This window comes from Anas acuta, chromosome 2, assembly GCF_963932015.1.
Source record: "Anas acuta chromosome 2, bAnaAcu1.1, whole genome shotgun sequence".
NCBI lineage: Eukaryota > Metazoa > Chordata > Aves > Anseriformes > Anatidae > Anas > Anas acuta.
The window spans coordinates 5600494-5617177 of NC_088980.1; the positions used below are offsets into that span (position 1 = coordinate 5600494).

Genomic DNA, 16684 nt, shown 5'->3' on the forward strand with positions numbered 1-16684 from the left:
TGAGCACAACTACGAGTGGTATGTCCAGCTTAATGCTCTTAACCCAGCAGATTCCCTTCTGAAGCCCTTTATTTGGCTCAGGGTCACAAACACATTCCTCAGAGCTCCCTGGAGCCTAGGATAGAAGAGTAAGGGGAAGAAATTCCCTCCGTACCTAATCCTACTCATCCCAGGGATGTAAGCTGAAGAGAAGCTCATTTCCCTCTGAAGTCCTTGCTGCCTACTGTGTTGCAACCAGTCTTGAGCATGGTTCAACATGGTTGTAACATCAACAATTTATCCCACCCTTGCCCCAAAGTGAATACCCGGCTTGTCTAAATCCTGTACTTATTTTCTTTCCTGTTGCTGATCACAGGGGCCACAATCCCAGTACCTCAGCGCATTTTTGGGAAGAGAGTAGACACTGAGAGTAGAGAACGAGTAGACACATAAATTTAAGCCTCAAACCTAGGAACTTCAATGTTCTGGGAGGAGGGAAAAGCACACACATATAATGCTCTACTTCCACTTCGAACATGCCCAAGTACCCAAGACAATGACACAGAACCAGACCAAAGCCACCATCTGCATGCAGTGCTTTGGGGGATTTAGCAAATTCTAGGCCAATAAAATCCACAGCTTTCTATGAGCTGCCACCACTCCTTTCATACTACAAGGTCCTGAGCGTCCTCCTTTGCCCTATATTTTCACATCAACCAGAGCTTTGTATTCATGCAACACCTCACCCCTCTCAGATCTACCCCGAAATTACTTACAGAGAGGTCTCGATAGTCCCAATAGCTCTGTCACAATGTCCCAGTGGAAAAATCTCTGTGAAACTCACGGCTGGGCAGCACTTAGAGTATCCTAGCGGAGCCCTGCTCCACTCCCCACACCTTGGTCCTGTTCACTGCCTCCCAGTGGCCTCTGGCAGCTGACTTTATCGCCGAGCACTGGGCTATGTTGAGAGGATGAACCACTTGGTCTATTTTTAGGGAAGTTGCTCGTCCACCCGGCTGAGTCAATCATGAGTTTTAGCAATCCTTCATGGAGGTGGGGAAAGTCTGGGGGCCTGGCTTATTTTCAGAACTTGTTCATTCAAAATATACCCAGCGTAACCCAGTACAGGACAGGGGGATGCTTCCAAGCAGTGGTGCTACAGGGAAGAGGCATTTCCCTGACTCACTGTCATGTCCTCAGGCTGTGATCTGCACCGCCTGGCCCCTTCTGCCTCAGGCCGCAGCCAGCATCTTAAGGGAAAAGCTGGGAAGGTGAAAGGTATGAGTTACATTTTCTGGTTCTTCATTTCTTCTGCTCAAATATTTTAGGACTGAGAAGGAAAAAAAAATATTTTAGGAAAGGGAAAGTGAGGGGAAGTGCGTATGCCAAGAAGGATGATCCATCCTCCCTCCTCCAACCCATTCCTCCATGGATGATGCAGCACTGCCAGGAGGTGCTCTGGGTACCTTTTGGGGAAGAGATGATGATAACAAAGTCCTAAGTCCATGGAGGGCTCTCAACATCCCCAAAGCTCAGCTGGGCAATGGGTGGTGTTGTTAGCACACTAATGGTGTGTACAGTGGTAGCCAGAGCTTGAGACCAAAGCCTGGACATGGTGATTTACAGGCGCAGACACAGCTGACGGCACAGGGCTTTAATGATCTGCCTTTACCGGGCTGGGTTAGTGATACAGCTGAGGAACCTGGTAATGTTTGAACTGGGCCCAGCTGCTCTCTCTTCAATTTGCTTTTCTGACACTTCTAGGGAGCATGCTTGAATAAATTTTGAGCACCACAACATAAGAAGGACATAAAACTATTAAAGATTGTCTAAAGGAGGGCTATGAAGATTGTGAAGGGTCTGGAAGGCAAGATGATTGAGGAGCGGCTGAGTTCCCTGGGTCTGTTCAGCCCAGAGCAGAGCAGGCTGAGGGAAGGCCTCATGGCGGCCTGCAGCTCCCTCACGAGGGGAGCGGAGGGGCAGGCGCTGAGCTCTGCTCTCTGGGGACAGTGACAGGACCTGAGGGAACGGCATGGAGCTGGGACAGGGGAGGGTCAGGATGGGGGTTAGGGAAAGGGTCTGCACCCAGAGGTGGTCAGGCACTGGGACAGGCTGCCCAGGGAGGTGGTGCTGGCACTGAGCTGCAGGAGTTCAAGTAGTTTTTGGACAGTGCTATCAAGACACAGGGTCTGCTTTTGGGGTGGTTCTGTGTGGAGCCAGGAGTTGGACTCGATGGTCCTTGTGGGTCCCTCCTGACTTGGGATATTCAATATTTCTAAGAATCTGTGATTCTAAAGCATGACATGTTGTTGAAAGGAGATGAGGGTTTGCTGTAGCAGTAGCAGAGGGGTAAGTATGGAAGCCAGCATCACCTGAGCTATCAGAGGTGCTTGGGCTCACAAAACACTGGGTGAAGGCCACAGACACCCACGGCCCCACACACCCAATGCCAGACTCCATAGGACTGCAGTGACGGGGGAGAGAGTTGCACGGATGTGAGCTGAGCTGGGCCAGGCACTGTAGGGGCAAAAATCATATGTTTAATTTGCCTGCACAGAAGCAGGCTTAGCTTTCCTGACCCCCAGTGCAAAAACAGAAACAAGGAGTGGGGGTGCTCCTCTAAGCTCTTTCTGCCTCTCTGTGGTGTGCTTGTACAGCACATAGCACAGTGATGCCCCCATTTCTCTGGTCACAGTAAGATCTCAGCAGCAGCTCTGCCGAGTTGGTGGAGCATATCCCTGGTCCCAAAGAGTCTCCATGCTCTTTGCTCCAAAAGGCCAAGCAACTTTCCAGTAACAATTTTCTCATGTGAGTTTTTTTGGATTCCCTACCTCTGAACGCCTTCACAGGTGTTTTACAGACATGTTTGGAGGGGCCCTTGACCCTCTCATTCCCCTATGGGTCTGCAAATATCAGTCCATGGAGAGGATGCTATACACCATCCAGGCTTTAGGTCAACACACAATGAGGAGGTTTCCCCACCAACATCACATCACATCGTCATGTCATATCATGGCACAGCACATCACATCCAGCTCTGGACGACCAGCTTTCACTGAGGATCCTGAATGGACCCTGCTCCTCCCTACCATAGTTCAGATACTTAAACATCCTGCAAGACTGCAAGTTAGCAGTTCCCTGCTCTCTGTTAACGCTGGTGTCTAGGAAGACCACCATGCCTCTCTCTAAAATAGTGTCCATTTTCTATTTAGCTTCCTTTAATAAATGAGGATCATAGCAAAGAAATAAATTAGTATGAAATTTAGCCATATAAGGAGGAGAGAATGGGAGGGGGGCAAAAAAAAAAATACAGCCACACTTGTTACTGCTGCATGAAGGGATGTGACACGCAGCATGTGAGCAAGGTGGTGCTGAGCAGATGAGGAGGTGCAGACTGATGTGACCGATGCTGAGTGTACCCTGTGATGCAGGGCAGGAAAACAGGAGACATCATTTGGGGATGTCTGGGGCTGTCACACACAGCAGGTAGCACGAACTGGATGGCAGAGGTGTCAGCTAGCACAGCATCAGGCAGGGGGCAGAATGCACGGTGGAGCAGGGCTTAGTTATTTTGTGTGGGTGGAGGGGTGTAAAGGCAGGAGGAAAGGGCAGATTGAGGCAGAGCAAGGCCAGGTATAAGCACTGACAGCTCACGTGTGATGAGATGGAGCTGGCGCTTCTGTACTCTGCAAACACCCAGGAACATCTGCACCTTTCCATCACAGCTCCAAAATATGCCTGTGATCCCAGCACCCCCAGCCAGCTGCCATAGGGGCTGTGAGAGGGGAGCGGGGAAGGAGAGCACCCACTTCTACCCCTTCCTCCTGGGAACTGGGAGTCCAGACACATCCCACACTTGAACACCCCAAGCTTCCTCCCTGGCTGTATTGGAGATGCACAAAACTCTTAAAGCTGGACAGATTGGCCACTTGTGGGAGCCCTGTCATTCAATTCCCTTTTGTCATGCTCATAGAAAGCAGCTGGTGAAAGGGAAATGAGCTTTTAAGGATTATTTTGGCTGCAGGAGGCTGTACCATTGCACATGCCAGAGTTGCCTTGAACTCAGAGCCACCTGTAACGCAAGCAGAGCCTTTTATCTTAAATCAGCATTCCCCAACCCATATTTTCAGGTCTTTCTAGTTCTAGCAGTGACCTCCCAAGCCTGCCTGCTGCTTGGTTTGCTGCAAACAGAGGGTGCTGGCTGCAGACCCCAGGTTGTGGAGGAACCAAGGGTGAGAGCCCACCAGGGACATGGTGTCTGGCAGCCACCGTGCAGCAGTGTCCCTGCAGAGACCAGATTTGGGACCAAAGGGGGATGGAAGTTTGTCACTAGATGGCAGCGCACTCTCTTGCAGAAGGTGTGGGTGCTGTGGTGGACAGGGGACGCTGCTGTCTGGTAAGCAAGCTTTGCAGCCAAAACTAGCTTGTAGGATGGGGCAGCCCACCGCCTCTGTACTCCCCTTTGCCTCCCCTCCTTGCTGGGCTTTGAAAATTCCCCGTGAGTACAGACTGAAATGACTGCAGAATAGAAAGGGGAAGGGAATTAAAGGCACTTTTGGAGGCAATCTCGATGCTCTGTAATTTGCAGTCACGTCAGACTCCTGTTTCATCTTTGTATGACACTGAGATAATATCCTCCTCACGTGCCCTTCAGCTGAAAGCCCTGAATAACGGAGCTATATCAATGCATACATGCACGAGCATAAGTATGTGTGTGAGCTGGGGGAGCGGCATGCCCACACATGAGCCCCTCTCTTTTCTTCCTTGGCTGCGATTTTCCTCTCTCTGGTTGCCAATATTCATCTGCAGGTTGTAAATTTTTAAAGCTGGACCACTCGAGAGACTATACCTGCAGCAAATTAGCTGGTGCCTTCTCCTTTTTAATATTAAAGGACTCAAGCTTTCAACTATTTCCCTTCGGGAAAACGGCTCCTTGATTTACAGTCTTCCATCTTAGGAAGTATTTTGTTAGATCATGTAAGCCTTTCACAGCTCAATTTAATCTCATTACTGCTAACTATAGCCTTTTGGACCCCGTTAATCAGTGACTTGGTTCCTCCAGATCTTTTGATGCCATGAGTGTGGCTGGGGATGAAGCCCAGCTGGTTTATGTGCCTGGGAATGGGCTTTCCTAATGGATGTAGCCAGCTTTGCCCTTTGCAAAATGCTCAGGACTCCCTTAGTATCTCAGAGGTAACAAAGCATGGTCTCAAAGGACTTACTGGTATTTTGGTTTTATGTGTAATTATTCAGCTCTGAACTGTTTCATGGACATGAGCTTGCTGATAAGCCAAATGCCAGTCAGCAGAGCTTTCCTGAGCACTGCCAAGCTGGTGTCCACCATTTCATAGTGGGCCAAACCTGTGCTCTGTATATCCTTAGAGCACCGTGTGGCTTCAAGCCTTTAAACACGCTGCATTCCCCATCCCAGGTCACTGCATTGGCCAGGTGTCTGCTCCTCAACCCTAAAAAAAAGAGCTGTGGGGCAGTCCCTGGGTGATGGTGAGCAGCCTCCTGCAGAAAACCTGCTGGGGCATGTGGAGCACTGATGTGTCCTTCTGTGGAAACGACCAAGCACAGCACATGTATAGTCATGGACAAGTCTTGTCCCAGAAGAGGTACAGGACAGCTGGTTCCTGGGCTTCTTTAGGAATCGTTACATCTCCTGTCTCTGAGCTAGAGTCCTATCTCTGAGCCAATCCAGTGCCTGCATCAGAGGTAGCTATCATATTCCCAGCTCTCTTCCTGGCTGCAATTACCTCTCCAAAAGGATCCCACCCCAAACAAGCCCTAGCCCTACCACAGAAGCAGTGCCCAAGACAACACAAAGTCTTTGCTGTTGCAAGGCTCTGGGCCAAGGGCTGGAGGGTGGTGTAAGGCTCTAAGATAGACCATGAGTCACCATCCACCAACCAGAAGAAAAGATGTTCCTTATGCTGTAAAAGGTACACTGCAGCTAATAAATGCTGTGATCGCATTTAGCAGGATAGCATGGTGACTTCACATGCTTTGATATTAAAAAAAAATCCCAGCGATGCTGTGGAAACTTCAGCTCCTTCTTTTGTCTGTGTGCTCATGTAAGAGACTTGTTTTCCCAGGCAGTTGGGTAATTAAATACAGTGTCTCAAATCCTGGAAGCACATCATCTTTTTTTTTTTTTGTCTCTCATGTGGAAGAGAAGAAAGAAAAGGAAAAGAAAGAGAACAAACCCTCGGCAGCTGGGATATGGGGTCCACAGATTCCTGCTCCAGACCCAGAGCAGACAGGATGGTTCCCTGGTCTCAAATCCAGTTGTTATGGGATTGCAAGAGAGATGCACTTTTGAGTCCCAAACCTCTGAAACCTTCCTGATGACATACTTTTGGTAAAATTCAACCCTTTCCCAGACAAAGCTTCAGCTTGGATCTCTCCCCGTTCACAGATGCCTCCTGCCTTGAAATATCCCTGACCTGCTGTAGTCCCGATGATATCATAGCATTAGGGATCACTTACATAGCCTGTCCTCAGCCAAAGATGACTCTGTCTGATACATCACTGCTGCCAAGTCCAAAAAGGAGCCCAGCCAAGACTCCTTAGGTACAAAGGAACCTCTCCCTCTTCCTTTCCTCAAGGCTGAGGTGCAGGCAGATATGACTCACCCCAATCTAAACACGGACGTAATTCTGCCCTGGTGTTTAGTCCCAGCTATTTTTAAATGCTGGGATAAGAGCACAGGGAGTCAGGATGGCTCCGTGGACTCATCGCTGGCCCAGATCCCAGCTGCATTGGGGTGTGCCAGCTCTGTGCAACGGGCCCCTTCGGGGCTGGAAGGGGTACAGGACCAAGTTGCCCCTTCCCGGCTGCAACAGTAGAGTAGCAATGACGATTGGTAAGCAAAAATAAATCCAACTCACAGCTTCTGCCCGTGGCTGAGTCACTGGCTGCATCCGGCACTGAGGAGATGATCACCTGTCTGTCACGGGAGATCTTCCCTTCCTGTGGGGGGGTAAACAGGTAAATTCTCTTAAACAGAGGAGAGGAGCTGCACAAGGCCCCAGCGTGGGGAAAGCAACTCCATCAAAGGCTTTCCAGATGCTGGGGTGGTCACAATACTGCATCCTTGCATTGTGTGGGGTCGGATTTCTTTGCTGTAGACCTCATCTAGCCTTGGCCTTGGTTTGTTGTCCACAGGAACAGTCCTCAGTTCTTTGGGCAAGGCCTCCCTCAGTTTACAGAGCCAAGTAATGTTTTCTCTTACCTATCCTGATTTTTGAAGCCACTGTTGCTGCTCTTCGGGTCAGGTTTATCCATCTATTTCCCTTACCTGCCCTTACAATGACTGCAGTATCTCAAACCCAATAAGGGCTGGTGTTGCCCTTGGCTGTATCCCCAGAGAAAGGACCAATCCTTTCTGTGGAGCAGTAATTATTGGGGTGATATCATATGGTGGTGAGATAGACCTGACTGTTTCAAACAGGATCTGATCCAGAATTGGTATTTCAGATAGTAACGATTTCATGGGGCTCCTCTGCTTTCTTAGTAAAGGTCCCTCTCCCATCTAGGCTGTCTATTTTTAACTCTTCCCTTCCAGGGAAGGGATCATGGCAATAAATAGTTTGTTGAATGTGTGACTGGTGTCCCTGATAGCATGAAATCACCCAAAGCTGGCATTGCAGAACCTGTCTCAAGGGAGATCCAGCATGCATTGGGGATCTCTTGGTGAGTCTACCAAACCTTAAAAATAGAGAAAGTGGCCTCCATACCACAGGGAGGTGATGTGCTAAGGGATTTTCTGTGGTGGATTTGTTGCTCACCCCCACCACATTTTAGAGCAAGCTCTATCCTGGTGGTAGCTCTGATAGCACAACACGGTTCCCCTGTAAACCTGGTCCCCCATCCCTAGGCATGGTTGCCCTTCCACAGGGCAGCCCCCATGCCCAGTGGATGAGGAACAACCACCATGAAGCCCAACCACTCCCGAGGGTGACTCTGAAAACCCAAAGAAAATAAATTTCAGAGGACATTTCAAAGAAGAGCAGAGCACCTACTAACCTTTGAGGCAGACTTCTTCCATGTGATGGTGGTGGGGCTCCATTGCATCCTCTGCATGCTCTGAAGAGAGGAAGGGAAGGATGGCTCTCTATGGGGTTTGGTCTCCCTGCTCAGGGGTTGTATTGTTGTCAGGATCCTGGTATCAGCTTCTCTCTTCTTCAAAATCCCGTTGTGAGGTGGTGTCTTGAGTGGAGCAAAAGGTAAAGTGTTACTCTGTGGATTGGCTTTACGAGTGTCAAAGGGGGTTGGGAGTCCTTGGAGGTTCCATGTTGTGGCACTGATCTTATGGATGGGAAGATCCTCCGTGGACTTGCTCCAGGACACATCACCACGATGGCTTTGGGATAAACCATACTTTTTCCCCATTGGATTGCCATTAGTCTGTGATAGATATCTTCTCTCCATGAGCTAAAAAACCCAAACATACAACAAAACAGGCTCATACATAACTTCAATATCAGATCAACTGAAATTTTAATTTCCTACTCTTTCAATCCAAGCATCATACCTATTGACCTTTAAACTTTTTGGGGTGAAATAATCCCTTGCTTCTTCTCTATATTCCCTGAAGTGAACGTCAGGGACATGACCTAAATACACTCAAGCCCTTTCTGAAGTGTGGGAGAAGTTTCTGCCTTGCCTATTTCCAGTGTGTCCTCCTAATTTGTCCATGGTAATGCAAGAAAGCCTTGGGGTAGCAAAAATATGATCACTGGTTCCTCATCCAGGAAGTCTCCCTCTCTATCATCTCATAGGAAACCTCGAATTTCATTTTAAGAAAGATCCTGTCCTGGAAATAATTTTTTGTTTTATTTTTTTATTTTTATTATTTTTATAGTCAAAAGAGCCAAGAAAGTGATTTCTTCACACTAGGGTAGAGAGCTTTCTTTAGTAAATGCTTAGAGTGAGTCATTTGAGACACACAGATTAACCCACAAAGCATCCATCTGCTGGTTCAGGAGGGCAGAGATATCCCAGTGTCATATCTGTCAGCCCAATGTGGATGTCTGGGTGCCTTAATAGCTTTGTGCACCTTTCTTTCAAGATCCTACTCTCATTTTCTAACTGGTTTTAAATCTTCTGCCAGGTCCTATACCTCTTGATGGTTTTTCATTAGTCTCTCCCACTGTGATTTATTCACTCCAGAGGAATCGGAATGTTATATGGGAAGATTTCGTCCCATCCTAGAGCATCTTATATGTTTCAGTCCATCTGTACATACTAAAAGGGAATCAGATCTGACCTGCTGTCCTCAGAACAGCACCAGATATTGGGAAAATCTTTGTCTCTAATTGCTAAAAACCAGACTATTTTGTTGTCAGGGCATGCTCTGTCCCACCTTGTCTGAGTCTTTGGCTCTCACCTTGGGATATTCTTTCTTCGACATTTTGCTTTCACAGTCCAGGATGCTCTGGTACCTGCAGGGAAGGCAGAAGAAGGTAAATGAATCCCTTTTTAGCCTGATTGTGTTTTTCTATTTTATTGACAGGCTTCCCCTACCCTCAGAAAAATATCAAACCAGACTATAAAGGTAATTTTAAAGGGTGAGAGATATGAAAACTCCTGTAAAGAGGTCAGGCTGTAGGACCAACAGGTTAGTTCAGTGCAGTGGCACTAGATCTAGTGTAAGCCCTCTCATCCTATGATCTATGCAGATGTGCCCCGAGCACTCGGTCTCCCCACTGGAGGGGGATCTGCAGGGGTGTGACACAGATTAAAAGTGGTGTGTTATTGCACTTTGCTAATAATAAATGGCTTGTTAAAGTCAAGCTTTCCCGAATATCAAATTCTTTTTTATTTATTTAATTTTAACCTAACTTAAAAGGGTTTATCAAGCCATTAGCTGCCCTAACATAACACTGGTGGTGAATGAGACCTCTGCAGAAGAAACCACTTTCCTTCTTGTCATTTCAGCTTTCTCCAAGACCCTGCTAGATAGATGGCTTTTTACACTGAAGATCGACCAGCTTTGGGATATTCAGAACTAAACTGTCTCAAGGGGAAGTTCAAGAGACCGTCCTGACAGCAGCTCTGTCACTCACGTTGAGGGAGATGTGCTGAGGTTACCGTTGCTAATCTTATTTGTCTCACCCTTGGCAGAGCTGTGACCTGATCTCAGTTATGGGTTGTAACCAAGAGAGAAATTATCCCTTAAAGGGCTGGGGTTGAAACATGACTCTACTTGGAGCGTGTTCATTAGAAACACTCAAGAGAAAACAGGACGGGATGAGATGCCCATACACCTCTTGTCTCCTAACCAGCTCATCCCTCCAGCCTTTGCTGGTTTCTCTCATGGTACCTTAGAGACTATGCAGATTAAAAACCTTAATTATCCACCTGGGAATGTTCCAGTCACTGGGTTATAGGGCAAATTACTCCATGCCATTGTCTTCGGGCAAGTTTGTTGTGTGGATCTGGGGTTTAGATCAGGACTTGGCTTCCAAAACTAAATAATGCATCAATAACGTAGAACAGATAAGAGCACTTGGGGCAGAAAACTACTTGCCTCTAGCTTGAGATGTGAAATGCTGGGATGCTGTACCTGGGAAAAACTTTATCTGAGTGACATCTGTTATGGATATGGAGGAAGGAGAGTCCACCCTGGAGAGCTCCAGAGGTCTATGGTCATCTGCAGCTGTAGAATAGCCACCCACCTGGCAACCAGTTCGGAGACAGACACCGATTTTCTCAGAGGAACTGCTTCGTGCTCTGGGATGCCTCTTGGAGAATGGCACAGAAAAGGGAGGGACTGAGCTGGCCGCAGCTTCTCAACTTTTTCCATGTCCTCTGTCTGCAGGTGTTGGAACAAGAGGGTAAAGGTTATGGTGCTGAATGTGAGATCCATGGAAAGCCAACCCCTAGTGCATCCTTCTCCAGTCATGGGGTCAGGAAAGTAGTAAACAGTCATGGAAAAAAAACCTTCTTTCTTCACTGATACATCAGAAAACCTCAGCACATAAATTCACTTTTGAAAAAATAAAATAGGGTTAAGAAGATGCATTTTAAGTCAAATTACTCCTAATGCAGGGAATGGGTCTTTTCCACCTCTGCCCATCAATTTTCTTATTCTCCTTGGTCACCCAATCCAGCTTTGTGACAGAGAAGGGGAAAGAACCAGAAAAAGGTTCAGCTTTAAATCATTTAAAGTAATTTGATGGAAATTATGTGTATGCATCATAAATGGATATATATATATATATATTTAATGTCTCCAGTGTTGTGTAGATATGAATCAGCTCTGAATTAAGCAGTAACTGGAGGATTAAGCACCTCTTGCCCTCTTCTGCCAAAAATGTTCTTGTATTCCAGGCTTCAGAAAGGCACAGCAGAAGTCTCAGGCAGTGGATTTGTGATGACTGATCTGACACTTGGAAGTACATTAGGTCATCTGGGGCTCATTTTCTGAATTTAGATAGAGCTCAAGGGACCTACAAGTTATACGTAATTGCTCTTTAATTACTGACACAGACATCCAAACCATGGGATTATTAGATACTTGCACTGAGATTTTGAAAATACTTGTTTTAAAAGCTGTGTTGCTTGCATAATATGTTTCATAAATGATTTCTATTGCACTTGCAGATCTGGTCAATTTTTTTTCTGGGGGGTTGGGGTGACACTCAGCAGCTTATGAATCACTGCCTCCCCCTTTTAACATATCTCAAATCAAGACCAGGAAGAAGGATGTATATTTCTCACTATTTGCTTTAGAAATTCTTCTTTTTTTTTTTTTAATTTATTTTTTATTTTTGTATCCCTCCTTTTACTTATTTTTTCCCCAGGTCACTTCACACAATGTTAGAGAAGAGACAGCTTTATTAGATCACAGACACCCACCTCCCACAGTCCAGGGATCATTCCCCATTCTTGCGGTTGTGTCTAATGTTAAACAACTCCACGTGAAGAGCCCCTGGGGGATTTACTTCATGGCAGGATAACCCATTAGAAGGGAAGCCTTCCCTGATTTTTCATTTATGCCCCCCTTTTCTTCAATACAGTAGGCACAGTACATGGAAATACTCTTCTCAGCCCACCCTGAACTGTTCCCACAACCAGCACAGCAGCTCCCAGTCACCAAGGGCTTACTGATATTAATTCATTCCATCTCCATTCCATCTCCTCTGATCTGGGAGGTTTTTTTTTTTTTTTTGGTGTAAAATCACTTACATGCTAGAGTGCTTTCCTCCACCTGAGATCTGCCATTTGATAGTCTCCTTGGGGCTCTTCAGTACCACGCTTCTGACTCCTTTTTCATCCCCTCCTTTACAAGACAGGAGGCAAAGTCCCTTGGCAAAGCTGCAATTAAATATTAAAAGCTGATGTGTGATTGGAGGTGGTGTGAATTGGAGAGCTGGCACTGAAGAGCGGAGGAGTTGAAGCCTCCTCCTTGCTCCTGCTAGCCTGTTGCCAAATATTAAGGTCTCATCCTTCCCTGTAAAACCACTGAGTAAATTCAGAGCCCAGCTGGGGCATGAATAGCCATCTAGACCCACAGCAAGGCTCTGATTTGGGTGTAAATCTGCTGGAATCCTTGTCTGAGGTGGAGCAGAAATGAACTCCTCAGCATGGGGATTTTAAAGTGGATGTTTCTGGCAAAAGTCATACATTCATCCTCCAAACTAGAAAGGTTTTTCAGTGCATCTTATGGTCCCAAATGCCTGTGACTTTGCTGAGGAGGCTTTGCCTGAACCATAAGAAAGGAAATCTCTCCAGACTGTTAACAGCTCTAGGGCATGCACTGCTCCTCCTGGCAAAAATGAGATGGTCAGGACTTCAGGGAGAGAGGGTCTGGGTGCAATGAATTGAAATTGTTCACTATTAGGGGCAAGAAAAGGCAGGACTGGTTGTGGGGATCCAATTTATGCATCATCTAAGTCTGATCAAAATCAGAGTTTAGCAAAGGTAACCCCTCAAAAAACATCGTGCCCACTAACAGGACTGGTCTGGCACCTGACAATCCATGGTTTTCCATGAAGTTCTTTCGGGGGATTTGTCCTGCACATGCCGGAAGGTTGACCAAGCAACAAAGGCAGTGCGTGAATAAGAGCAGATAATAGTGTGTTGGTTTATAATGAACCAGAAGGGCTGCATTTAACATCAAAAGCTGGAAAATCATTTACCCAGAAAAGCCTAAGCTAAGCAAGAAACCTTTGATACTAGGGGTGAGTTAGGGCAACACACAGAGCTGGATATACGGACCGACCACCCCTGTCATCACTTTATGAATAATAACTTGCACTTTTCTGTGCGTTCTGATCCAAATCTTACTGGAACAAGTAGAAAACTCTTTACTGAGCTTTTATTCCAGCACTTAAACCCAGTTGAGAAACATTAACACTTTTATTCTCTACCTTGCAGGTATGGTGAGTCTGATTTCATGCATTAGGTGCTTATGATCTCAGGTGCATTTGTTGCAGCAGCATCTAAGGACCAGCCTAGAGCACGCCCCCAGCTCTGTACAGATTCAGGTGTGTACCAGGCTTGAAGCCTTTGCCCTCCTCCTGCACTCTCAGGGTCTTCCTGACCTGGTAATTTTCCACTGAAAGATATTCAGCTCTTGGAGGAGTGTGCAGGATGCCCTGCACCCTGATGGGAAAATATCAGTGACTTTATCAGCTGCTGGGCTTCCAAGGGACAAATCTGACGGATGTTGGATGGGTTTTTAGTTGAATGGGCAAAGCAAGGCTTTGAAGCTGAGATGCTTCCTTGTTAGGTATTTAATTTAGGGAGGAAAGAGTGGGCTGACAGCATGAAACAATGAACATTGCTGTCCATCCAGTAGTGAGTAACGGAGGCTGCTAAAAGACCCGTGAATTATTTCAGGGACTACCGCTATCCAGTTCCTCTCTCCATAAAAAGGCCGCATGAAATAATTCTCTGCGTAGCTCCCAGGCACACTCGCTAGATAAAGTGTGTTTTGAAACTGTTTTTGCCAGGATTACAGTGCCTTAGGCTGGTTCTTCAGCTACAGCCTCTGCTGGGGGCCTGGCTCAGCGCGGTGATTTTAGTCTTTGGTGTTAGCTGAGCGCTGGGTTTGCTCTCTTGGCAGGCATCTGTGGGAAGATGGGAACGAACTGTTCACACCGAGTAGTTTCTGAGAGAAGTGGGTCCCATGTCCTCTGAAAGCAGGATGGGTGGGCTCGGAGGAAAACAAGCTGTGATTCTTGTCTCCCTTTTGGAAGTGCAGTAGCCAGTGCTGAAAGAGAGAAACTCTGCCTGCTTAGAGCTACCCTGCTGAAAAAGCCCTGGAATTGGGTTGACTTGCTTTCAGGTGCCAAATCACAGCAGTGGGGTGACTGCTTAGAGGATGGAGGGCACCAGTTCAATTGGGTATTAGCTCCCCAAACACCTTTTCCTTCCATAACCAAGGAAGGAAAATAAAAAGGAGGCTCACTACTGTTGAAAACTCTTGGGGTTTGCTTCTTCCTTCATGCAAGCAGTTGGAAGAGATCTTTGTAGAGACTGGGAGCTTTGGCAGGATGCGATTTTTGAGCTTCAGCAGTTTATAGACAACCTCCAGAGTTTCAACCCAAACCATTCTGTGATTCTGTGGTCACCCAGGTGAAGGAGATGGGGAAGGGAGGTGCTGCAAGACCCGTTCTTGGCGTGTTCCCCTATGCTTTTGGCTTTGCTTGCCAGGGTCAGGCACTCTGTGGGAACACTGAGGGTGCTTGATGTGGCCAGCTGGTGCAGAGCAGGGCATGCAGGATGGAAATGTGGTCGGTGTATCATCCCCTGCCAAGGCACCGAGCTCTCCAGCACGGGCACAGCAGGGTAGGCAGCAGGGTAGGCAGCCACGAGAGGCAGGCAGAGGGAGCACAGGCAGGGGATGGAGACAGATAGCAGGGAACTTTGATCAGGGTCCTATTAATGGTTAACGCAGACAATTATTTCTAGCTGTGTCAAATGGACTGACCTAAGCCCACAGGAGATTTGTGCTGACCAGACAGGGAACTCAGTTTATATAACCACTTTTTTTTTTTTTTTTTTTTTTTAGTTGTATAATGTTGTTTTGATAGCTCTATTCCCACAATAAAATGTCTGTGCTCTTCTTCTTTCCCCCCATGCGCCCAGCCTGTTCTGGCTGCTCTGGGTGGCATTGCTGCATGCGCATTTGTGCCCTGTGTGTCAGACACCCATGTGTGGGGATGGCACAGGGTGCGAGCGAGCATGAGAAGGAATAAATCAGTGTGGGTTAGGGATAGGAATCTGCTATTAGTTATAAACAGACTGATGCATAAAAGGTTTTCTGGAAAAGGCTGGTTGCAATGTGCGTCTTCTCCAGATTTGATCCCCTGTCAGGGAACTCACAACTGGCTACAAGCAACAGAGGAAAGAGACAAATTTTGCACTCTTCCCAGCTTGTTCTTCCCATTTTTGGGGGGCCTAGGACAGCTGTGTGCCCCGTGTGGCAGCAGGGCTGTGTGTGTGGCTGCACAGTGAGGGGTTTAATCCTGTAGCTGACGGCACCATGTACAGAGGCGATGCTGGCAGAGCTGATTTCTTCCCTTTCATCTGCTGGGCAGGGCTCTGCACCAGCAGTTTGTTGAGGATGGGTGCACCGGAGGAGGAAAAATCCCCTGCGAAGTCTCTCGCATTGCCTTCCCTCTACTCTCCGTCTGTTTCTTATGGAGAAGTATCTGGATCATCGCAGTCATTTCCATAATTATTGGTTTCATGTTAAGTAACCCAAAAATTATCTATCAAACGCACATGTGGAACTAATGGGGCTTATTTGAAAAGACCTGTCTTTGCATTTGCAGCTGGCACATCGCTCGGTCCATTTTAATGAGCTTCCACGGCACTGACATGTGCTGGGCTGGGAGCTCACATGTGCGCTCCTGCACCTCCTGGGAGCACAGGGCACAGGAAAATGGGTGCAAAAGGAGCTGGGTGAGGCTGTACGGTCCCTTTGAATGCTCCTTGCTAAATATTGCTAGAGCATTTTTCCCATTTATTCATTTTGGAATCAGGGTGGAAAACCTGGGAGACTGGCTTTCCTCAGGAGACCTCTGTTAATGGCTGGATTTTGTGTGGGTTGGAAATATCGTGGAAGGAAATTTAGTAATTTCCACTTCAAAAGGTAGGACGGCCTCCAGCTTTCTTAAGGAAAAAAGTAAAAAAGCCAAAATGGAAGTTTTTTAGACTCCACAGTCTCAGGTTCAGGTGGAGGTTGGGTTGCAGAGAAGTGACATGGGCAAAGTGGTAGGGCTCAGGGAGGGGGAACGTCTGAGGGCATCTCCAGCTCTTGCTTGGCCTCAGACCTTGCCAGGAACACAGTGGCCTTCATTCTGAGGTTTTAGGGTCTGATTCTGAGACTAGCACCAGCAGAGCCTATAGGACATGAGGCCTGTGGGTAGAAAGCACCCTGACCTTCTACCACCAAGGTTTATTGGCATAAGCAATGCCATTTAGACACCAGGCAGCAGAATGAGGGCTCAGGTCCATGAGACTTTGAAGATTCAAAGAAACATTTTCATCATGTGGGGCATCTAAAACAAGCTTTTAAGTCATCTAAAACAAGCTTTTAAGACCTCCTAGCAGCTGTCCCTTCCCAGAAATGGCCTTTGCTTCCACAAACTGGTGTTTTCTGCTCACATTTCTTTACCTGCCCCCAGGCTCCGTCTCATACTGGACATCCTTTTGCATCTGTGCAGCACGAACCTTGCAAACG

At 47.2% G+C, this 16684-nt stretch overlaps 1 protein-coding gene across 2 annotated transcripts in view; it reads right to left on the reverse strand.

Moving 5' to 3' along the window:
• Positions 1-12334, reverse strand: part of XIRP1 (xin actin binding repeat containing 1) — a 32958-nt gene extending 20624 nt beyond the window's left edge. The window contains exons 1-5 of one of the 2 annotated variants that reach the window (XM_068673352.1): positions 12178-12334; positions 10665-10801; positions 9374-9428; positions 8011-8418; positions 6873-6954 (exon numbers count right to left, since the gene is read on the reverse strand). In XM_068673352.1, coding sequence (XP_068529453.1) covers positions 6873-6954; positions 8011-8418; positions 9374-9428; positions 10665-10792 — 673 coding nt within the window. In that variant the 5' untranslated portion in view covers positions 10793-10801; positions 12178-12334. Of the gene's footprint in view, positions 1-755; positions 1280-6872; positions 6955-8010; positions 8419-9373; positions 9429-10664; positions 10802-12177 lie in introns of those variants that run through there. The other variant, XM_068673353.1, reaches the window with a different exon arrangement.
• Between the last annotated feature and the right edge of the window lie 4350 nt (positions 12335-16684).